Genomic DNA, 23443 nt, shown 5'->3' with positions numbered 1-23443 from the left:
CAGCCCTGGTGTCCCTGAGGGAACTGGCCATGAATTTGGGGACAGTGGTGGAGATGGAGGCAAGGTTGAGGAGGAAGATGTCCATGGGGGTGTGGAGGCAGTGTCACGGCCATTGCCAGGGAGATGCCCAGGAGCACTGAGAAGAGCAAGAGCCACAGCTCCCGCATGGCCTGGATACTCAGCTCTGCAAAAGGGCCAGGGCCACCCCAGCGCCAAAGCCCAGGCTTGAACCAGGGACCTTTAAGATCTTCAGTCTAACGCTATCCCAGCTGAGCTACTTTGGCACTGCCCTAGGACTGCTTGTCCCAATGCTTGCTGTGCGGGAGCAGAGGCTGAGGAGCAAGAGGTCCCTGAGGCCAAGCTGTGCCACCTCACGGAGCTGGTCCTGAGCACAGGGCGTGCCAAGCCTTCAGGTGTTGCAGTGAGGAGACAACCCTTCATTAAGGACATGCTATTCTGGAGGGCAGCTCTAATGCAGTGATGACACATTTGCAGAAGGCCCAAAGGTTGGGCAGATGGGGCTCACATCTCTGGAGCAGTGGGAAGAACTGGAACAGTTGTGCAAGAGCATGATCAACGCAGGTGGCACAAACTCAGCACAGGGATGGCATGAGGTAGACTTGGAGTCTTTAGTGAGGGGAGCAGGGCAGCTTATTGCTCTGATGTTGCAGCCACTGAGTCTCCTCTGGGTGTCCCGGGTGTCCTCCTTCCGCATGACATGGATGAGGGGGTACATGCCAGAGGCACCAAAGAGCCAGAGCAGCCACCACCATGTCCGGCGATGGGGAGGAGATGGAGGGGGGCTCCAGGGGAGGCAAAGAATGAGGTGCCGAGATACAAAGAGGCTATGGCCCGGGGAGGGAGACAGGTGGGAAAGGCTTTGTGCAATGCAGAAGACGCCCAGGAAGCCCTGGGCAGCACATCCCATGCAGGGAACAGCCCTGGTGTCCCTCAGGGGGGTCGCAGCCATTGACCAGGAGGGCAGCCAGGGAGATACCCAGGAGCATTGAGTAGGGCAAGAGCTGCAGCTCCCGCACGGCCTGGATACTCGGCTCTGCAAAAGGGTCTGGGAGGGCAATGAGTGGGGCCTCACCAGACCAGAGCCCATCCCAGGTAGAATCATCTCAAGGAAGGGGGCTGTGCCGAAGAGCTCAGAGTCACCACGGGCTCTCCATGGCCAGGAGGCCCCAGTAGGCAGAGGGGGCATCCCCCAGCGAGTGACTCATGACCAGCTCCACCCACCATCTGGAGCCAGTGCAGCACCTAAATGCCTCCCACACCATTTGAGGTTCCCCATGGAACACAAACACAAACACATGAGGGTGGGCAGGATGGAAGGATGCAGACTGCAGAGCAAGAGCCCCATTCACCTGGGTCCTGGCTGCTCCCCCCCCCCCCCAGCTGTGGAGTGGGACATGCCCATCTCCATCCTGTGTGGGATATGGCCAGGGTTGGGGCAGGCTGGGAGAAGACAGAGCAGCTCTAGCAAAAGAGCCCTGCGGAACCACTGAGGACCCCATTGCCGAAGCCCGGGCTTGAACCAGGGACCTTTAGATCTTCAGTCTAACGCTCTCCCAGCTGAGCTACTTCGGCCTTCCCCTTTGAGCCTTCCTCCCTGTGCCAGCTGTGCCCATGCACAGGCAGATGAGCAGGAGGTTGCTCCTCGAGGCGTTCCCTCTGGGTGGGAGGGAACACTGGGTAGGGGGGCAGAAGGCAGGCAGACCCTCTCATGTTGCAAAGGACGTTGGCCTCATGCGGGACAACCTTGGGTTGGTAGCTCAGCGACCAGTCACCATCTCCACAGGGGCTGGGTGACAGGCCGCCAGACCTCAAACGACCCTTGTTCCTAACATCACACCATGATTCATCCCCCCAAGCCCATGGAGAAGCCAAGCTAAGCAGCGGGCACTTCTCGGGGTGCAGACCCTGGAGCATCTTCTTTACCTAGACTTTGGATTTGGAGTCCAGCCTTCGGACGTTGCAATGAGGAGATCACCCATCATTAAGGACATGCTATTCTGGAGGCCAATGCTCCTGAGCCGAACAGCAGAGCCTGAGGAGCTGGGGGACTGCACAGGAGAATTGCTCCACAGCATGGTCTTGGCACGGGGGCACTGAGAAGGTATCAGCTGTGGACTGACAGTCACTGTGTGGAGAAACCACAGCCCCAGGATCCAAGCTGTGGAGTCCAGGAGGGTCCCGTAGTGCAGGGGTCTGCAGCTGGCCATGTGGCAGCTGTAGGCCATGACAGTGAGAAGACAAAACTCTGCTGCCATCAAGAAGAGAACCAGACAGCCCTGGGCAGCACATCCCAAGTAGGGAACAGCCCTGGTGTCCCTGAGGGAACTGGCCATGGATTTGGGGACAGTGGTGGAGATGGAGGCAAGGTTGAGGAGGAAGATGTCCATGGGGGTGTGGAGGCAGTGTCACGGCCATTGCCCTAGAGGGCAGTCAGGGAGATGCCCAGGAGCACTGAGAAGAGCAAGAGCCACAGCCCCCATGCGGCCTGGATACTCAGCTCTGCAAAAGGGCCAGGGCCACCCCAGTGCCATAAGCCCAGGCTTGAACCAGGGACCTTTAGGTGTTCAGTCTAACACTCTGCCAGCTGAGCTATGTCAGTTCTATGCTAAGAGTTCTCCTCCCTGTGCTGGCTGTGCTGGAGCAGAGGCTGAGGAGCAGCCAAGCTGTGCCACCCCAGGGAGTCAGTCCTGAACATGGGGCAGGCCAAGCCCAATGCCACAGGTCCCTGTTCTGACAGGAGGGCAGCCAGCAGGAGAGGCAGAGCCCATCTCTGCACCCAGCATCTCCCCATTGATGAAATCACAGAATGTTTGAGTTTGGTAGGGACCTCTGAAGATCTTCTAGTCCAATCTCCCTACTCAATGTCACCAGGGAGGGATCTCTGGAGGCCTCAGGTCCAATCTCCCCTGTCAAGCAGGGCCCTCCAGTCTCAACTCAGCTGGCACTGGCACTGAGCAGCACCTCACCAGACCCGAGCCCATCCCAGGTGGAGTCATCTCAAGGAAGGAGGCTGAACTGAGGACCACAGGCTCTCCAGGGCCAGGAGGACCCGGTAGGCAAAGGGGGTCCCACTGGAGAGTGGCTCATGACCATAAGCCCCATCCAGCTAGATCCTGGCTGCTCCCCCCAGCTGTGGGCTAGGATACAGCCAGGGTTGGAGCAGGCTGGGAGAAGACAGAGCAGCTCTAGCAAAAGGCCAAGAGAAACCAACAAGAATCCCACTGCCAAAGCCCAGACTTGAACCAGGGACCTTTAGATTTTCAGTCTAATGCTTTCCCAGCTGAGCTACTTTGACCCAGGACTAGGAGCCTTTTTCCCTGTCACCAGCTGTGCTGGCACACAGGACAGTGGTGGGGATGGCTGAGGGTTGTGGCCAGGCTGAGAGCCCCAACAGCCCCAAAACCCATGCAATGGCAAGGACAGCCTTTCCTCAGGACTGGGGTCCAGCCTCAGCCATTCAGCTTGGAGCATCACCCCAAGGACTTAGGCAGCATCAGAGCCGCTGGGGCATTTCCTTTGCCCACCTGTAACCGGGGCCCCCAACCTTCTGCTCTGACCACCTCTGGGAGGGACACCTGGACCTGTGGATCCCATCACAGAATCACACAGAATCACAGAATCACTGAGGTTGGAAGGGACCTCTGGAGATCATCTAGTCCAACCCCCCTGCTCAAGCAGGGTCACCTAGAGCACATTGCACAGGATTGCATCCAGGCGGCTTTTGAATATCTCCAGAGAAGGAGACTCCACCACCTCTCGGGGCAACCTGTTCCAGTGCTCTGTCACCCTCACAGTGAAAAAGTTTTTCCTCATGTTAAGATGGAAGTGTCTGTGTTTCAGTTTGTGCCCATTGCCTCGCGTCCTGTCGCTCGGCACCACTGAAAAGAGTCTGGCCCCATCCTCTTGACACCCTCCCTTCACATACTTGTACACATTGATAAGATCTCCTCTCAGCCTTCTCTTCTCCAAGCTAAACAGGCCAAGCTCTCTCAGCCTTTCCTCATAAGAGAGATGCTCCAGTCCCCTAATCATCTTTGTGGCCCTTCGCTGGACTTGCTCCAGTAGTGCCACATCCCTCTTGTACTGGGGAGCCCAGAACTGGACACAGTACTCCAGATGTGGCCTCACCAGGGCTGAGTAGAGGGGGAGAATCACTTCCCTCGACCTGCTGGCAACACTCTTTCTGATGCACCCCAGGATACCATTGGCCTTCTTGGCCACAAGGGCACATTGCTGCCTCATACTTAACTTGGTGTCCACCAGCACTCCCAGGTCCTTCTCAGCAGAGCTGCTTTCCAGCAGGTCAACCCCCAGCCTGTACTGGTGCATGGGGTTATTCCTCCCCAGGTGCAGGACCCTGCACTTCCCTTTGTTGAATTTCATGAGGTTCCTCTCTGCCCACCTCTTCAGCCTGTCCAAGTCTCTTTGAATGGCAGCACAGCCCTCTGGCGTATCGGCCACTCCTCCCAGTTTCGTATCATCAGCAAACTTGCTGAGTGTGCACTCTGTGCCTTCATCCAGGTCATTGATGAAGAAGTTGAAGAAGACTGGACCCAGTCCTGACCCCTGGGGGACACCGCTAGCTACAGGCCTCCAACTAGACTCTGTGCCACTGATCACAACTCTCTGAGCTCTGCCATTCAGCCAGGTCTCAATCCACCTCACTGTCCACTCATCTAACCCACACTTCCTGAGCTTGTCTATGAGGATGCTATGGGAGACAGTGTCAAAAGCCTTGCTGAAGTCTAGGTAGACAACATCCACTGCTCTCCCCTCATCTACCCAGCCAGTCATTCCATCATAGAAGGCTATCAGATTGGTTAAGCTTGATTTCCCCTTGGTGAAGCCATGCTGACTACTCCTGATCACCTTCTTTTCCTCCACATGCGTGGAGATGGCTTCCAGGATGAGCTGCTCCATCACCTTTCCAGGGATGGAGGTGAGGCTGACTGGCCTGTAGTTCCCTGGGTCCTCCTTCTTGCCCTTTTTGAAGACTGGGGTGACATTGGCTTTCTTCCAGTCCTCGGGCACCTCTCCTGTTCTCCATGACCTTTCAAAGATGATGGAGAGTGGCTTAGCAATAACATCCGCCAGCTCCCTCAGCACTCGTGGGTGCATCCCATCAGGGCCCATGGATTTGTGGGTGTCAAGTTTGCTTAAATGATCTCTAACCCAATCCTCCTCCACCAAGGGAAAGTCTTCCTCTCTCCAGACTTTCTCTCTTGCCTCCAGGGTCTGGGGTTCCTGAGGGCTGGCCTGACCAGTAAAGACTGAAGCAAAGAAGGCACAGCCGTATCAGAGATGGTCTTTAGTGGGACATTCACGCTCTCACAAACTCTTAGGCTTGTTCCTGACTCCAGCTTCTGCAGAGGTTTGTTCAATCTCCTTCAGCGTCTGCAGTTCAGGGACTTGGCACCAGAGGGCTCACAAAGATGCAAAATGTTGATGAGCCTAATGTCTGCATAATTATCTTCAATTCTGCAAGTTCTGTGTGGCTAATTGGAGAGATTTGAGGAGTTTGGCCAAAATTGGAAGATTTCTACAGTGAACAGCAAAGAAAAGGATGTCCTCTTTGTCCAGCTTTCCTCATTTCTAACTATCACAATAAGCAATATCAACATGCTCCAGTTGATGTTGGTCCTGAGGGTCTCCTAACAAAGCCTGGACATGCAGGAAAAGGAAGACCTCTGAGATCCTTGACCACGTGGAAGGTCTTGCCCCACACGCACCCCAACCCCATCAGGTCTTTCATCATCCACATGGGCTTTACCTCACTCTTTCCAAAATCCAACCTTTTCCCACTGAGGTTGGCAGCTGAAGGTGACAGCTCATTTGCACCAGCTCCCACGTGCGTTACCTGGAGGACTCACTGCACACAGTCATATAAGGCTTTTCCCTAATGGCCAGCGAAAAAAAAAAATAATGAAGCCATAGTTCAATAAAAAAAGAAAATACATTCCTCAGCTGTCCATAAAGTCCAGCTTGCCTCCTCTGAAGTCCACTTTCCACAAGGGATAACCTCACTGGAGATATGATGGATAGACAGATAGATGGATAGATGGATAGACAGATAGATGGATAGATGGATGGATAGATGCACATATAGAAGAGGAGAGATACAAATGCAATTAAGGATCTGGCTAAGGAGGCAAGTGGGGGGATGCCTGAAAGACCAGGTGACTGTTAATCTCCCTGAAGCTGCCAGCAGCACCTCAGTAGCTGAGATGTTTCTGCAGGAAGGAAGAGAAACCAGAGGAGGAAAACTGGGTGGAGAGTGGGAAATGCAGATGTCCAGTGAGTCTGATGTCAGGCAACTTTAGAAATGACCATTTTCATCAGGATCTTGGAAACGCCTGGAAGACCAGTGGGATTTAAGTCACTGAACTGTGACAGGGTCATACTCTGTCACATGGGTCACACGTGGAGGTGATGGGCACCCATGACCGAGAACGGGAACAAGGGCAACAGGACCAAAAAAGGCTCTGTCTTGAATGGCCACATTTGCCCCAATCTGAGCAGATCTGTGCGACGGTGACTTCTTCCAGGCCTCTCTCCTCCATCCACCCCGTTCCCACAACTACAGGTGACTCTATCATAAGGGAGGCAGGTACAAGGCTGACCTCTTCCAGCGTTGGACACCTTCGGCACAGATGTCCGCGCTCAGCTGCATTGTCCAGACTTTCCCTTCCTGTCACCGGAGAAGAAGCAGTCATCGCACTGGCGACAGGCACCTTGCCTGGGAAGTGGAAAAAAGTGGAAGCCTAAGCAAAGCAAAGTAAACAAAAAATAAAATAAAATAAAATAAAATAAAATAAAATCTCTCTATATACCATCTATAATAACTGGAAAAGGCCTTAATTTTCAGAATTTACAGTGTTTTTTCATAAAATCCTTCTGATATTTTTCATACTGGTGATGCACACAACATCTGTGGCCATCCCTTTGTGCATGCCGCCATGCACCTTCTCGCAGGTGGCAGTGGGGATGGACAGACATTCCTCCCCCTTGGTCTATCCGTGCTGGTTCACTGACCTTCTGCTTGTCCTTCCTGCGCCTTGAAGCAGCTCCAGAAGGATTTGCTGCAGCCCCTTCCTGGGGACTGCAGTGGGGTGAGCAGTCTATAGCTCCTCCTCTAGGAAGCCAGGGTTGATGGTGGCCTTTTCACTGTTGTCAGGAGCCTCCCTGATGGCTCTGTTCCTTCCAAGGCGATGGAGACCAACCTCAGCGTGTCACGGGCCAGCTCCTCCAGCATCCGCAGGGTGCAGCCTGTCCGGTCCCATGGGTGCGTGATGTGTCCACTTGGCTGAGGTGAACCCCAGTGGGATCTTCACACAGTGACCCAAACCCCGACACTGGAAGGAGACTCCGAAGACCATCCCATGTTGCCCATTCTGCTCAGAGCGGGGCCATTTAGAGCAGGTGGCTCAGGGCCATGTCCAGCTGGGTCTGGGACATCTCCGTGGATGGAGACACCACAACCCAATGCCTCTCATCAACCACTTCCCACGCTTGACCACTCTCAAAGGAAAAAAAGGTTTATGGTGGTGTTGGGTTGCCTCCATCACTCTCTGGTGGGTGATGCTTCACTCCTGTGGGTGTTGCTGGGAGGACTGGGGATGTTGGGAGGCCGTGGCAAGACCTCGCCAGTAAAAGATGGGGCAGAGAAGGTGCTGAAGAGCTCAGTGTCCTCCCTGCCCTTGGTCTCTGGGCCCCCTGCCCCATATCTCTATAATGCCGACGTAGTTATGGAAGCCCACCTGGGTGTCCTTCACATCCCTTGCGCGGGGGCTGGCCACAGGGCCACGCATGCGTGCGCAGGGCTGCAGAGGGACCCAGGAGTCCGGGGGACCCAGGCGTCCGGGATGAGCCTATGGGGGGGGGGGAACACAGGCGGGACACGGGCGTCTGAGGGACCCAGGCATCCGGGAGGGGGTGAAAAGGGACCTAGGCCTCCATGGGGGCACAGAGGTCCCTCAGCCCCGGACGCCTGGGCCCCGCCCCCACTCGCCTTAGCCGGGGGGGGGCAGAGGGAGCAGTGACGTCACTGCCGCCCGTGCCGCGGGAGGGGGGGGAGGGTGCTCCGCTCCCGGCGCATGCGCGTGGCGGCGCAGCGCCCTCCCCCTCCCTCCCTCCTCCCCCCGCCCGCGGGGGCCGCGCGTGCGCAGTGCGGCGCCGCGCCCCGCCCCTCCCCCCCCCGTGGGTGCGCGCGCGCGCGGCGGCGGCGCGGGAGGATGCGGGGCCGCAGGTGGGGGCGGGGGGGGCGCGGGGTTTTGGGGGGGTGTTTCGGAGGCTTTTGGGGAGGGTGCGCGGGGGCCCGGGCTCGGGGGGGTGCGAGGCGGGCGGTGCATGCCGCGGGGGGTGCCTTGGGCTCTGCTTTGGCGTGCACGGGGAGGGGGGCAGCCCGGGTTTTCATCCGGGGGGGGGGGTGCGGGCAGCGCGGTGCATTGTGGGGCGGGGGGGCTTTTTTTGGGGGGTGCCCCGGCGGGGGGATGAAGCGGGCGCTGCGCATTCCCCCCCCCCCTTCCCCGCAGCCGTGGTGCATTGTGGGATGCACTGCGGGGTGCGGGAGGCGCAGAGCGCTTTTGGGGGGGGCTGCGCATCGGGGGGGGGGTGCAAACCCGGGGTGCGCTCGTGCACGGGGCTGCAGGCGTGCACGTAGGGGGTGCACGGGGGTGCGCGAGAGCGGAGCTGCATGCACGCGCGGGGTGCACGTCCGCCCGGTGCAGTCGTGCGGGGGTGCATGCGTACACGGGGGGGAGGAGGGCGATGCGTGCACGGGGTGCGCGCGTGCACGGTGCATGCGCGTGGGGGTGCGTGCATGCATGGCGGGGGGGGTCGTGCATGCACGGCGTACGTGTTTGGGTTGCATGCATGGGGGGCACGCGCACACAGGTGCATGCATGCACGGCACGTGTGTGTGTTGATGCACGCGTGCAGGGGTCCTGCGTGCACGGTGTGCACGCGTGCACAGCGCACAGGTGTGGGGGCGCGTCCGTGTGAGGGTGCACCCAAGGTCGAGGCACCCGTGCGGGGGTGCTTGCGTGCACCGTGCAGCAGTGCATGCCCGTGCTGCGTGCCTGCCGGGTGCCCGCAGGTAGCGGTGCACACCTGCGTGGGGCTGCACGGTGCGCAGGGTGCAGAGGTGCGCACGAGGAGAGGGTGCTTGCATGGAGCCCGCCCCGGTGCACACGCCTGCGCGCCCCGCACAGCCCCACGCTGCTGTGCCGCTGCGGATGACTCAGCAGAGCCGGCGAGGGTCCCGCTGCTGCACCGGGGCTGGCGCGGGGGTTGTGCTGCGCTCGCACTGGGCCTGCATGGGGGTTGCACGGGGTTTGCACAGGGCTTGCACCGGGCTTGCACGGGGGTTGCGCGAGGCTTGCACCAGGCTTGCACGGTGGTCACGCTGGGTTTGCATGGGGGTTGCACGGTGGTCATGCTGGGTTTGCATGGGGGTCGCAGAGCGGTTGCACTGGGGTTACGCGGGAGTTGCACTGGGCTTGCAGGGGGTTTACGCGGCGATTGCACCAGGCTTGCAAAGGGGTTGCGTGGGCTTGCGGGGGGGGGGGGGGGTCGCACGGGGCTTGCGCATGCCTCGAACGGGGGGGTTGCATGGGGGTCGCACCGGGCTTGCACAAGGGCGCCCTGCTGCGCTAACCCCCTCCGGCGCAACGAAAAGGCGGACACGCAGCGGTGGCGTTGCGGCATCTCCCCCCATCCAGAAGAAAAAAAAAAAGCAACAACGATTTTCCTAATCTGGCCAGGTTTTCCCCCAAAAACTGAGTGTAGTCATTCCCCTACCCCAGTGGCAGCAGGACCAGGCCTGGGGCAGTTTGGGGTAGCAGCACGCTTCCTAGCAGTGAGGTGACTTATTCCTGGGTTACTACTGAGATACTCCTAAGATACTCTCAGGATACTCTAAAGTTACTATCAGGATACCCCTGAGACACTTGGGGTACTCCTAAGATACTCCCGGGATACTCCTAAGATACTCCCGGGATACTCCTAAGATACTCCCAGGATACTCCTAAGATACTCTCGGGTTACTCCCAAGATACTATCGGGATTCCCCTGAGATACTATCGGGATGCTCCTTAGATACTCTCCAGATACCCTTAAGATACTCTCAGGATACTCCTATGATACTATCAGGATACCCCAAAGATACTATCCAGGTACCCTCAGGATACCCTCAAGATACTACCAGTGTGCTGGAAAGGGCTATGCTTTGCAGATACTACTGCTATAGCACTACGATTCTCTTAGCATACTACTAGGATGTTGCTGATACTGGTGAGATACTTCTGTCGTGCTATGAAGATACTACAGAGATACTACCAAGACACTAGAAAAAATGGTGTTAGATTTGTTGCAGTGCTCTTAGAGGAGTGCTGAGATCCTGTGAGGATACTAGCAGCTCATTGCTGCTACTCCACTACTAGGAAACTACTGGCATACTACTAAGATACTAAGGTACCGGTACTATATAGAAACGATGGTGTTTAGATGTTTTTGGGACCCCCTCAGGGCAACACTCTGGTACTTTTAGAGTGCAAGCAGGGTATTGCTGGTACTATCAGGTTGCTACTAAGATACTATTAGTATAGTAACAGGGCAGCAGGAGCTGCTGTCGGGGTGTGTTCACAACACTTCTAGGATGCTCTTAAGGGCAGTGGTGGGATACAGTTAGGTTACTACTGGCTTACTACTGGACTACTACTAGTTTACTCCCAGGTCAGTACTAGGTTCCTACTAGGTCACTATCAGGTTACTGCCAGGTCGCTACCAAGTCACTACCAGGTCACTACTAGGTCGCTACCAGGTTACTTACTAGATCACTACTAGGCTGCTACCAGGTCACTACTAGGTCACTACCAGGTTGCTACCAGGTCACTGCTAGGTTACTGCCAAGTCACTGCCAGGTCACTACTTGGTTGCTGCTGGGTTACTACCAGGTCACTACTAGGTTACTACCGGTTCACTATCAGGTGACTTACTAGATCACTACTAGGTCGCTACCAGGTTACTTACTAGATCACTACTAGGTTGCTACCATGTCACTGCTAGGTTACTGCCAAGTCACCACCAGGTCACTACTAGGTTGCTGCTGGGTTGCTACCAGGTCACTACTGGTTCCTGGGGGCTGGGGAGCCCCATGAGCCTCATGGGACCCCTCTCCCGGCAGCTAAGGCGGCGACGCGGGCAGCGGCGAGGATGGAGGCGCCCCTGGTGAGCCTGGAGGAGGAGTTCGAGGAGAGCCCTGGCGGGGGCGGCGGTGGCGGGGGGCCCCCGCGGGGCATCACGGACCCGGCGCTGGCCGAGCTCGAGAGCTTCTCAGCCGAGATGATGAGCTTCAAGTCGATGGAGGACCTGGTGCAGGAGTTCGACGAGAAGCTCACCGTCTGCTTCCGCAACTACGACGCCGCCACCGAGGCGCTGGCGCCCGTGCGGGGCCGCCTACAGGCCCAGGAGGAGGAGGAGCGCCTCCAGGACGAGGAGTGAGTAAGGTCCCTGAGCGCCGGCAATGCACCCAGCAGGGCCCAGCACCATGGCTTGGTGGTAGAGTAAGCTAGGAGCAGTGGTGGAGTGAACCATGAGTAGTGGTGAACTATGAGTAGTGTTGGAGCAAACTGAGTATTGGTGGAGTGAACTATGAGTGACAGTGAAGGAAATTTCAAGTTACAGTGTAGTAGAACTATGGCGGTGTAGTAAGCTGCGAGTAGCAGTGAAGTAGACTATGAGTAGCGGTGGAGTAAACTATGAGTGGCGGTGGCATGAACTAGGAGTACCAGCAGAGTAAACTGAGTACTAGCGGTGTGAGCTAGGGAGTCCCGTTGGAGTAGACCATGAGTGGCAGTGGAGTGAGCTAGGAGTCCCATTGGAGTAGACCATGAGTGGCGGTGGAGTGAGCTAGGAGTCCCGTTGGAGTAGACCATGAGCGGCGGTGGAGTGAGCTAGGAGTCCCATTGGAGTAGACCATGAGTGGCGGTGGAGTGAGCTAGGAGTCCCGTTGGAGTAGACCATGAGTAGCCTTGGCCACAAGATGCGCCAAATCCTGCCCAGCGGCATTTGTGCAAAAATGCATGGTTTTGCTCCAATGGATATATATATATATATATTTTTTTTTTGGCCGAAAAGGGTCATTTTGTGCAAATTTTGGCGGGACTGCTCCATTCGTGCCTGCCCCCCACGGGGGTTTTGCCCGATTGACGCCGGCTTCCGGCTTGCAGCCCCAAACGCTCATTTCTCACCCAGCGAAACGGTCAGTTTTCACCCCAAAGCCCCCAAATCCTGCCTTTTTGCACCCAAACGCGCTTCAGCCCGATCGCTTTTTGTAAGCGGCCAAATTGGTGGGGTTTTGCAGGAAAAAAAGAATCAGGTTTTTGGCCCGGTGCCTGGAGCGCCGCCGTCGCCGCTTTGTGCTGCTTAGCGTGTTGTTTTGGGTCGGTTTGGGCAAAACAGGGCTTTTTTCCCCACTCATGAATAAGCCCTCTGTGCGCAGGGTGGGGGATGGGCTGGGGCTGAAAAGCACCTTTTTTTCCTAATTATTAACCAATTGTGGCCGCAATTAACTCAAAAATCGCCAGCAGCGGCTGGCCTTCCCGGACACTGGCCCTTTAAGACCAGAAAAAAAGCCAAATTTGGGGCTAATTGCTTGGGTTTTTTCCCTCTCGTTCCTTGTTCACTGCATTTTCTTTAAATATAGGAATATGTTTTTTTTTAACATGTGCGTTTTTGTGTATTAATACATGAAAAGGGAGATTAAGGGAAATTAAAACTGGGCTGGGAGGGAAAAAATAGCCCAAAATGAGTGTTTTTGTGGGTGATTTGAGGCTGGGGGAGCTCTTTGGGGGGGAGGATCTGGGGGGATCTGGGCCATGAGAAAACCGTCAGTTTGGGCACTGGGAAAAAGGGGGAAATTGGTGGTTTTGCCTTAAACTGTGTATGTGTGTGTGTGGGGGGGAGATTTCAATCTTCTTTTTGACATTTTACCCCTTTTTCCCTCTTTTCTCCCCTTTTTCCTCCTTTTCCCTTTTCCCCTTTTTCCTCCTTTTCCCTTTTCCCGTCTTTTCCCTTCTTCCTCTTTTCCCTTCTTTCCCCCTTTTCCTCCTTTCTCTGCTTTTCCTCTTTTCCTTTTTTCTCCTCTTTTTTTCTCTCTCCTTTCCCCTTTTTGCTTTTTTTTTTTCCCTCCTTTTTTTCCTTCGCCCCTTTTATTCCTCTCCCCCACACCCTGTTTTTGGGGTGAAACTGGGCAAAACCAGAGGGCCATTTCGGGGGATTTTGGGGGTGTTTCAGGGCAGCAGGGCATATTGTGGGGTCTATCAAGGCAGTTTTGGGGGCATCTGGGAGCAGCAGTTTCCGGTGTCCCAGGACTGTGTTTTGGGGCAGTTTGGGAGTGTTTTGAGACTGTGTTCAGTGGGTTTGGGGTGTTTCAGGGTAGCATTTTGGGGCAATTCAGGGGCATTTCGGGGCATCGCATCAGCATTTTGGGGTGTTTCAGGCCATTTCAGGATGCTTCAGGATAGCATTTTGGGGCATTTCAGGCTGTTCCAGGGTGGCGTTTGGGGGCATTTCCAGGTGTTTTGGGGCATTTTGGGGTGTTGCAGCAATGTTTGGGGATGGCATTTGGGGGCATTTCAAGATGTTTCAGGTTGTTTCAGGGTGACAATTTGGGGCATTTCAGGGTGACAATTTGGGGCATTTTGGAGTGGTTTGGGGTGGCATTTCCAGATGGCATTTTGGGACATTTCGGGGTGTTCCAGGGCAGTATTTTGGGGTATTTCAGAGTGACATTTTGGGGCATTTCAGGGTGTTCTGGGGCAGCGTTTTGGGGAGCTTTGGGGTGTTTTGACATGATGTTTCAGGATGGCGTTTTGGGGCATTTCAGGGTGTTCCAGGGCAGTTTTGGAAGCATTGGAGGTGTTTTGGTGCAATGTTTCCAGGTGGCATTTTGGGGTGTTTTGGGGCATTTCAGGGTGATGTCACAGGGTGGCATTTTGGCATGTTCCGGGGCAGAGTTTTGGGGTGTTCCAGGGTGTTTTGGGGTGATGTTTCAGGATTGCATTTTGGGGCATTTGGGGGTGTTCTGGGGGAGCGTTTTGGGAGCGTTTTGGAGTATTTCAGTGCGATGCTTCCAAACAGCGTTTTGGGGCATTTGGGGGTGTTTCGAGGCTGCGTTTTGGGGTTGTTCGGGGTGTTTTGGGGTGCCACTCACCGCCTGCCTCCCCACAGGGTCTGGGACGCCCTCACCGAAAGCTTTGCCCCCCACGGCTCCCCACGGCGCTGGCTGCTCCCCAACACCGAGGCCCCCGATGACGCCGACCCTCAGGTATGCCCAGGACCCCCCAAAACCCCCTGTCCCCTGGCATCCCGCCCCATGATGACTGACAGCTGTCAATCCACTCCCAAACCCTGTGACTCTCGGGGAGGGGGCTCTTCAGACTACCCAAAACCATCATTTTCTGTCATTTTTGGCTGGTGGCATCCCCCTTTTGGGGGGAAACCACACCAAAACGGGAAAGATTGGGGCTCTGCTGGGCCGGGGTGGTGCATTTTGGGGGAGAAAAAGGTGTTTTCCCCGCTGTAGCGAGCCCACGTCACGAATAGCCGCGGTCGGGGTTGCGGGAGGGCAGCGAAACCGCCCCAAAAGGCACCGAATTGAGCCCGTTGGGACGTTCACGAGTCCATCGCGAATCGGGGCAGAAAAGGTACGTTCCCGGGGGCATCTTCTGCGGAAAAGGGGAATTCAGTCGTCACAGGCGGGGAAAAAAGGGTGGTCCCCGTCCAACGGCCCTGTCCAACTTCTCCCCGTCCAGTGTCCCCATACCATGTCCCCGTCCAACCTCTCCCTGTCCAGTGTCCCCTCCAGCATCTCCTCATCCCATGTTCCCATCCGACCTCCCTCTGTCCAACCTCTCCACATCCCCGTCCCGTGTCGCCATCCCATGTCCCTGTCCAACATCTCCCCATCCAACATCCCTGTCCAACCTCTCCCCATCCAATGTCCCAGTCCCACATCGCCATCCAACATCCCTGTCTCCCACGTCCCTGTCCAACTTCGCCCTGTCCAACCTCGCCCTGTCCAACATCCTCATCCAACATGTCCCTGTCCAACTTCTCCCCATCCCACATCTCCCCATGCAACCTCTCCCTGTCCAACATCTTCCTGACCTTTCCTCATCCAAAGTCCCCAACCCGTGTCCCTGTCCAGCTTCTTCCCATCCAGCATCTCCCCATCCTACATTCCCATCCAACCTCTCCCCATCCAACCTTGCCCTCTCCAGCGTCTCCCTGTCCCACGTCCCCATCCAACATCACCATCCAATGTCCTCATCTAACCTCTCCCCATCGCATGTTCCCATTCAGCCTCTTCCCATCCCATGTTCCGTCCCACATCCCTGTCCAACAACCCCCCCATCCGACGTTCACATCCAACATCCCAATCAGCTCTCGCTGCTACCACCTCTCCCCGTGGCTGCTCCGGGGGGCCGTGCCACCGATGTCTCCACAGCCCGTGTGTCCCCACAGCTCTGCGGGAAGGAGGAGGAGGAGGAGGATGACGAGGAGGAAGAGCTCACTGAACGGAGCGAGCACGACTCCGGCATCAACGAGGAGCCACTGCTGACAGCTGAGCAGGTACCCGCATCCCCCCAGTGCCGGGCTGGGGCTCCCCAACACAGCATGGACCCACGGTGTCCTCCCAAAGCACAAAAAAAGGCCAAATCCTGAGTTTGGGGGCACAGGGGCCGCAGGACACGGGTGCAGGTGTTGATGCAGTTGAAGGTGGGAATTCGGGACGTGGATATGGGATGCAGGTGTGGATGTAGGTTGCAGGTGCAGGAGTGAATGTAGATGTGGGTGCAGATGAGGTTGGAGGATGCAGGTGTGGATGCAGTGTTCAGTTACAGTTGCGCATGCAGGAGGTAGATGCATGTGTGGCTGCAGGGTGCAGCTACGCACATGGGTGCAGATGGGGATGCAGCTGTGAATGCAGATGCAGGCTGCAGGTGTGCATGTAAATGCAGAAATAAATGCAGGTGCTGATGCAGGATGCACAGGTGGATGCAGATATGGATGCAGCGTGTGAGTGCGGTTAGGCATGCAGGACACAATGCAGATGTGTGTGTAGGATGCAGGTACAGATGTGGCTGCAGGTGGGAATGCAGACCAAAATGCAGGTTCTGGGGAGGTGCACAATGCAGATGTGGAAGCATCATGCAGATGTAGCTGCAGATGTGGATGCAGGAAATTGATGCAGGTGCTGGAGTAGACAGTGCAGGAGGCAGATGTGGGTGCAGACATGGATGCAGGATGCACATGTGGATGTAGGTGTGGATGCAGAGAACGGGTGCGGACATGGATGCAGCATACAGATGCAGGGGCAGATGTGCGTGGAGGATGCAGGTATGATTACAGGCATACATGCAGATGTGAGGGCAGATGCCAGGGTGGATGCAGAAGCAGGATGCAGATGCAGATAGAGGTGTGGATGCCAGATGCAAGTGTGGATTCAGGCATCGATGCAGACCTGCATGCTGATGCAGGAGGCAGATGTGGATGCAGGTGCAAATGCAGTGTGGATTCAGGATGCAGATGCAGGTTGCAGAGTTGTATGTGAGTGCGGACATGGATGCAGGAAGCAAATGCAGATGCAAATGCAGGTGCAAAAGCAGGTGCAGGATGCAGATGTGGGCACAGGGTACAGATACAAGATACAAATGCAGTTGCAGGGTGCAGATGCAGACGCAGATACAAATTCAGGTACAGATGGGTGCAGATGATGCAAATACGGGTGCAGGATGCAGATGTGGGTGCAGATGCATGGTACAAATTCTGGTGCAGGTGCAAATGGGGGTGCAGGTGCAGGATGCAAATACGGGTGCAGGATGCAGGTGTCGGTTCGAATGCATGTGCAGAATGCAGATGCGGGTGCAGATGCAGGGTGCAAATTCAGGTGCAGGATGCAGATGCGGGTGCAAGGCAGGACGCTGCTTCCTCCCCTGCCCCGCAGGTCATCGAGGAGCTGGAGGAGCTGATGCAGAGCTCGCCCGACCCTGAGGCCGACCCCGAGGCCGAAGACGAGGAGGAGGAGGAGGCCGAGGCCGAGCTGACGGGCGACGGCGGCGGCACAGAGCCCATCCTGCTGCGGGAGCTGCGCGCCTTCTCCCCTGCCTTCAACAACAACTGCTCCCACGAAGGTACGGCTGGGCCCGTTTTGGGGACGATTCCCACCAGATTGGACAACCGAAAGCGCTGACTTGCAAAACACCCTCATTCCCCATATTAAATAACCGGATCTCAGTCCGGCGGAGTGGAAATAAAGCCAAGGGCTGCATCCGTGCAGCCAAAATGGCTTTTTTTTCCACCCAAAGTGGCTTCCTCCCTTACAGGCCTGTCCCATAGCCAAAATCAGGAGAAATTCTCATATATCCCGGTAATTGGGACGAGCTTTTCCAGCTAGAGGGGTCTCCGGGCTTCGGGGCTTGCTTGCCCGATACGGGGCCAGGAGGAGGATCTCTGCCCCCAAAAAAGAGCCTGGGATGGGGGGGGAAATGTTGCTTTTAGTGTTTCAGCGAACGCACCCTGCGCGTGCTGTGGATTTCACTAATTGCACCCGGCGTTTCGCGGCGGGTGTCGTTTCCCTGCTCGCGCCGTGCCTTGCCCCAAAAGCCCCTTGCAACCTGCGAAAAGCGTCGTGCCTTTCGCTGAAGGCACCGTGCGCTGCCTGCGCCGTGCGTTTTGCTAAACCTCATGCCGTTCCCCCAATGCAGTGTGCGTGTTAAATGCACTTGTGTGCCACGCCTTGCACCATGCATTTCGCTAAACATCATGTGCGTTTTGCTAAATGCATGGTGCATTTCAGTAAAGGCTCCGTGCACCACACGGTTCCCTGATTGCACCATGCGTTTTGCTGAAATGCACCGTGCACCTCACTAAATGCTCTACACCGTGCATTTCCCCTATTGCACTGTGCATTTCACTAAATGCTGCACGCATGCCCTTCTCCGATTGCACTGTGAATTTTGCTAAATGCACTGCGCATGTCACTAAATGCTCCATGCACCTTGCGTTTCCCCGGTTGCACCATGCATTTTGCTAAAAGCGCCGTGCATTTCGCCAAACGCTCCATGCACCGTGCATTCCCCCAGTTGCACCATGCCTTTTGCTAGATGTCTCATGCGTTTCCCCGAATGTGCTGCGCAAGCCGCTAAGCGCTCCGTGCATTTCACCGATTGCACTGCGCCTTTCCCGACACGCACCCTGCACGCTGCTAAAAGCGCCGTGCCGCGTGCCTTTCCCCGATTACACCCCGCGCTCCTCCCGTCGCACCCCGCCTTTTGCTCATCGCGCCGTGCATTTCTCCCGTTGCACCCTGCGTTTCTACGGTCGCACCCCGCCTTTTGCTAATTGCACCATGCATTTCTCCCGTTGCACCCTGCGTTTCTCCGGCCGCACCCCGCCTTTTGCTAATTGCACCATGCATTTTTCCAATTGCACCCTGCATTTCGCGCAACGCCCCGGGCCTTTCGCCGCTGCCGCGCCGGTGCGGCAGGCCTGGGGCGGCTGTCGGCGGCGGAGCTGGCGGCGGCGGCGGAGCGGGCGGAGGCAGCGAGCCGGGCGCTGTCGGCGGAGCTGGTGGCGCAGCTGGCGCGCCGCGACGAGCTGGCCTTCGAGAAGGAGGTGAAGACGGCGTTCATCGGGGCGTTGCTGGCCGTGCAGGGCGAGCAGCGGGAGCAGCGCGAGGCCGCCCGCCGCCGCCGCCGCGACAAGGGGCTCAGCCTCCAGGGCGGGCGCCCCGAGCGCGGCCCCCACATGCCCCGCAAGGTACGGCCCCGGCATGGGGGGGAAAATAGCCGTTGCGTAGAAAAAGTAGCAATCGGGGAGAGAAATCAGGGTTTGCATGGAGAAATCAGCACGGGGGGGGGGATAAAATCGCAATTGCACAGATAAGATGCCAGCTCTACAGATAAAATGCAAACTGGATAGATAAAGCAGCAATCGGGCACATAATACAGCAATTGCGTAGATAATATGAGCTATTGCATAAATAAAACAGCAATCGAGTAGATAAAATATCAGTTGCACAGGTGAAATAGCAGTTGCGTTGATTACGTAGCTCCTGGAGAGATAAAATAGCGATTGCGTAGAGGAAATACAGCCAGCAGGTAGAGACACTTGCAATTGCTCAACTAGAGTAGCGGTTGCGTAGGTAGTGTAGTAGTTGGGTAGATAAAATAGCAATTGCATAGAGCAGATAGCAATTGGATCAATAATATAGCAGATGCAAAAGAGGAATAGCAAGCGGATAAAATAGCAACTGAATCAATAAACTGGCCATTGCACGGATAAACTAGCCATTGCACAAGTAAAAATAGCGATTGCACAGGAAAAATAGCGATTGCACAGGTAAAATAGCGATTGCATGGATAAAATGGTGATTGCACAGATGAAGTAGCAGTTGCACAGATGAAAACAGCAATTGCACGGGTGGAATAGCGATTGCGGAGTTAAAATAGCGGTTGCACGGATGAAATAGCGATCGCAGGGATACGGTGGCAGCTGTACAGAGCAGGCAGCGGTTGTGCAGTGCGGGTGGCGGTGGGCAGGGGGAGGGTGCCCGCGTGGTGGGAGGCAGCAGGGATGGGGACGTGGGGACAGGGATGTGGGGACCAGGATGGAGGTGGGGACGTGAGGACAGAAACCGGGATGGGACGGAGATGAGGATCGGGGGCACCAGAATGGGGAAACAGGGATAGGATGGGGACAGAAACCGGAATGGGGACCAGGAGAGGGATGGGGACACGGGGACCAGGATGGTGTCAGGGACTGAGATGGGGACACAGGGACCAGGAGGAGGACAAGGACATGTGAATGGGGACAGGGTCGTGGGGACCGGGATGGGGACATGGGGACCATTAGGGGGAGGAGGACACGGGGATGGGGACACGGGACCAGGGTGGGGACAAGGATGTGGGGACCGGGATAGGGACACAGGCACCAGGATGGAGATGGGACATGGGGACTGGGATGGGGACATGGGACCAGGGTGGGGATGAGGATGTGGGGACCAGCATGGGAACACGGGCACCAGGATGGGGATGGAACATGGGGACTGGGATGGGGACAGGGACTGGGAGAAGGATGGGGACAGGGACTGGGATGGGGATATGGAGACCAGAAGGGGGACAAGAACATGGGGACCAGGATGGGGACAAGGACATGGGATGAAGCTATGGGGACAAGGATGGGGACACGGAGACCAAGATAGGGATGAAGACATGGGGATGGGGATGTGGGGACCAGGACGGAGACACAGGACCGGGATGGGGATGGGGACAGGGACGCGGGGACACGGGAGGGGATGTGGAAGGGGACCTGTAGGGACCAGGCTACCGCTCCCCGCAGCGCTTCAGCATGGAGGGCATCTCCAGCATCCTGCAGACGGGCATCCGGCACACCTTCGGCTCCGGCACCGCCGACAAGCAGGTTCTCCCTTTCGCCCTTTTTTGCCCCAAAACCACATGCAAATTAAAACGAACCCTTTGCTGCATCAGCCAAAAAAAAAGCGGCAGCTTGCAAGTGCACGAGCTTGCAATTGCACCGATTCGGGGAGGTGCAAGAAATGCATTTTTTTATTATTATTATTTTTATTTTTTTGCATGGGTTTTGGGGTCGGTTTTTTTGCAGTACCTGAACACGGTGATCCCCTATGAGAAGAAGGGCTCGCCGCCCTCCGTCGAGGACCTGCAGATGCTCACCAACAGTGAGTCCTCGTTTGGGCAGCTTCGGGGTGCCACGGCCAGTTTGGGGTGCGGTCGTCCATTTTGCATGGTTTCAGTGTGGCAAATTTGGGGGGGGGAAATGCCCCTTTTGCATCTTTGCAGCGTGGCCAGTTTGGGGTGCAGTCACCCATTTTGCATCGTTGCAGCATGGGTGACTTGGGCACAATCGCCTTTTTTTGCTTCACTGCAACACAATTTTGGGGGGGAAAATACCCATTTTGCAATTCCTGGCATAGGCCGTTTGGGGTGAAGTCACCCGTTTTGCATCACGGCAGCACAGCCGATTTGGGGTGCAATCGCCCATTTTGCATCACAGCAGCGTGGTCGATTGGGAACGAAATAACGCATTTCGTGTCGTCGCGGCACAGCCTGTTTGGGGTGGAATTGCCCCTTTTGCATCATTGCAACGCAGTCGGTTTGGGGCGCAGTCACCTGTTTTGCATTGCTGCAGCACGGCTAACCTGGGGCACAGCTCCCCGTTTTGCAACCCCCCGGCACAGCCCATTCGGGGTGTAGTCACCCATTTTGCACCATTGCAGCCCAGCTGATTTGGGGGGAGAAACACCCTTTTTTTGCATTGTGGCAGTACAGCCGATTTGGGATGCAATGGCCCATTTTGCAATCCCTGGCATGGCCAGTTTGGGGCGCAATTGCTCGTTTTGCAAAACGCCAGCACAGCCGATTTTGCGGGGGGGGGGAAACCCATTTTGCATCATTGAAGCGCAGACAATTTGGGGTGCAATCGCCCAGTTTGCATCGCTGCAGCCGGGCTGATTTGGGGCAACACCTGCAGTTTTGCAACCCCCAGTGTGGCCGATTTGGGGGCGAAAACGCCTGCTTTTGTACGGAAAAGGGGAGAAAGGGCATTTTGGAAGGGCGGAAGCCAGTGGCGGTGGGGCTGCCTAATTGACTTGCGGCTCGTTTGCATAATTAACGGAGGGGGAGGGTGCAGCGGGCAACCCCCTCATGGCCCCCTGCCCCCTTCCAGTCCTCTTCGCCATGAAGGAGGGGAACGAGAAGGTGCCCACCCTGCTGACGGACTACATCCTCAAAGGTAACGAGGGCCGTCTCGTTAGGACGCCCGCGCGGCCTCCCCCCCCCCCTTGCATCCCCCGTGCATCGTTCTTGCACCTTCTGTGCGTCCCCTTTGCACCCTCGTGCATCCCTCATGCAACCCTCGTGCATCACTGATGCCTCATTCTTGCACCTTTTGTGCATCCCCATGGCGCCCTCCTGCATCCCTCTTGCACCACCACGCATCCAGCTTGCAGCCTCGTGCATCATCCATGTACTCGTGCATTCCTCTTGCATCTTTCTTGCACCTTTTGCGCATCCCTCTTGCATCCAGCTTGCACCCTCGAGCATCCCTTGCACATCCCCCTTGCTCCCTCCTGCATCCCTCGTGCGTCATTCTTGCACCTCTTATGCATCCAGCCTGCACCCTTGTGCGGCCGTCGTGCAGCCGCCTTGCACCCTCGTGCATTCCTCGTTCATCCCCCGTGCATCATTCTTGCACCTTTTGTGCAGCTTTCGTGCATCCCCCGTGCAGCATTTTTGCACCTTTTGTGCATCCCTCATGCATCATTCTTGCACCTTTCGTGCATCCTCCTTTGCACCCTCGTGCACCCACCCGCATCCCACCCCCCCGTGCACCCTTGCGTCCCCTCCCGTCCCCTCGCGACGGTCTCTCTCTTGCAGTGCTCTGCCCAACCTGACGCGGCGCCACCGCCGAAACCGGGGCTGAACCCGAGGAGAACGGGCCACCGCCTCCCCCCACCCCCCCACCTTCACACTGCTGGGAAATAAATAAATTAATTCGTTTAATTAATTAACCACCCCCCCCACGCACCTCCCGCCTCGTCCTCCGCTCGCCCGCGGGTGCCTGGAACGCGCTTTTGGGGAAAGCGGCGCTGCAGAAAAGCTGCAAACTGGGGGGGGGAGACTCGAATTTAGGGGAAATTGCAGATTTTTTGCAGTGTCAGGTCATTCCCCCCCCCCCGGGCTGTATTGCTCATATTTAGGGAACCTGCGTTTTTGGGGGGGTAATGCTCATTTTGAGGATAATTGCTCGTTTTGAGGGCGGCATTATTTGGGAGGAGAGTCACGAATTTTGGGGGCATAACATTTTGGGGGGAGCAATGCTCATTTGGGGGGAGAATTACTGATTTGGGGGCAGCATCACTTCAGAGGAGAGTGGTTTGGGGGGAAAATTGCTGATTTTGGGGGGAAATATTGCCCTTGCTCGTTTTGGGGGAGAATCACTCATTTGGGGGCACCACCACGTTTTGGGGGGGCATCACAATTTGGGGGGGTAGCGACACTCTTTTGGGGGGGGAACTCATTTTGGGGCTGTTGCACATTTTAGGGGAGTGCCACTCATTTTGGGGGTACCTCCCTCATTTGGGGGGAGAACTCATTTTGGGGTTGCAGTGCTCATTTGGGGGGAGAATTGCTCCTTTTGGGGGAAAATCGCTCCTTTTTTAGGGTATCAGCACATATTTTTGGCATAGCATCGCTCATTTTGGGGGGCAAATAGCTCATTTTGGTGCAGGACCTCTCATTTTAGGGGTTCCTGGCTCATTTCGGGGGAGCACCACTCATTTTGGGCAGGAATTGCTCATTTTTGGGATAACATCACACAT

General features: G+C 56.3%; 1 protein-coding gene and 1 non-coding gene across 3 annotated transcripts; one reads left to right on the top strand and one right to left on the bottom strand.

Annotated features, from left to right (window-relative positions):
- Positions 1 to 1520: 1520 nt before the first annotated feature.
- On the bottom strand, positions 1521 to 1593 carry TRNAF-GAA (transfer RNA phenylalanine (anticodon GAA)). Its single transcript has one exon. It is a non-coding gene; the product is annotated as a tRNA-Phe (tRNA).
- A 6604-nt stretch (positions 1594 to 8197) lies between these two features.
- FEZ1 (fasciculation and elongation protein zeta 1) lies at positions 8198 to 22633 on the top strand. 2 transcript variants are annotated; one of them, XM_067310239.1, is made up of 10 exons: positions 8198 to 8266; positions 11204 to 11516; positions 14251 to 14347; positions 15547 to 15654; positions 17030 to 17216; positions 18572 to 18843; positions 20425 to 20505; positions 20707 to 20782; positions 21790 to 21855; positions 22500 to 22633. In XM_067310239.1, exons 2-10 carry the CDS (start codon positions 11233 to 11235, stop codon positions 22514 to 22516), a joined length of 1188 nt encoding a protein of 395 aa, XP_067166340.1. In that variant the 5' UTR covers positions 8198 to 8266; positions 11204 to 11232; the 3' UTR covers positions 22517 to 22633. The 2 variants fall into 2 exon arrangements, with proteins under 2 accessions (XP_067166340.1, XP_067166342.1); XM_067310241.1 differs by lacking the exon at positions 8198 to 8266 and adding an exon at positions 10045 to 10491.
- Positions 22634 to 23443: the final 810 nt, after the last annotated feature.

This window comes from Apteryx mantelli, chromosome 23 (genome assembly GCF_036417845.1).
Source record: "Apteryx mantelli isolate bAptMan1 chromosome 23, bAptMan1.hap1, whole genome shotgun sequence".
NCBI lineage: Eukaryota > Metazoa > Chordata > Aves > Apterygiformes > Apterygidae > Apteryx > Apteryx mantelli.
The sequence above is the reverse complement of the archived record's forward strand: the minus strand, read 5'-3'. Positions and strand labels throughout refer to the sequence as shown.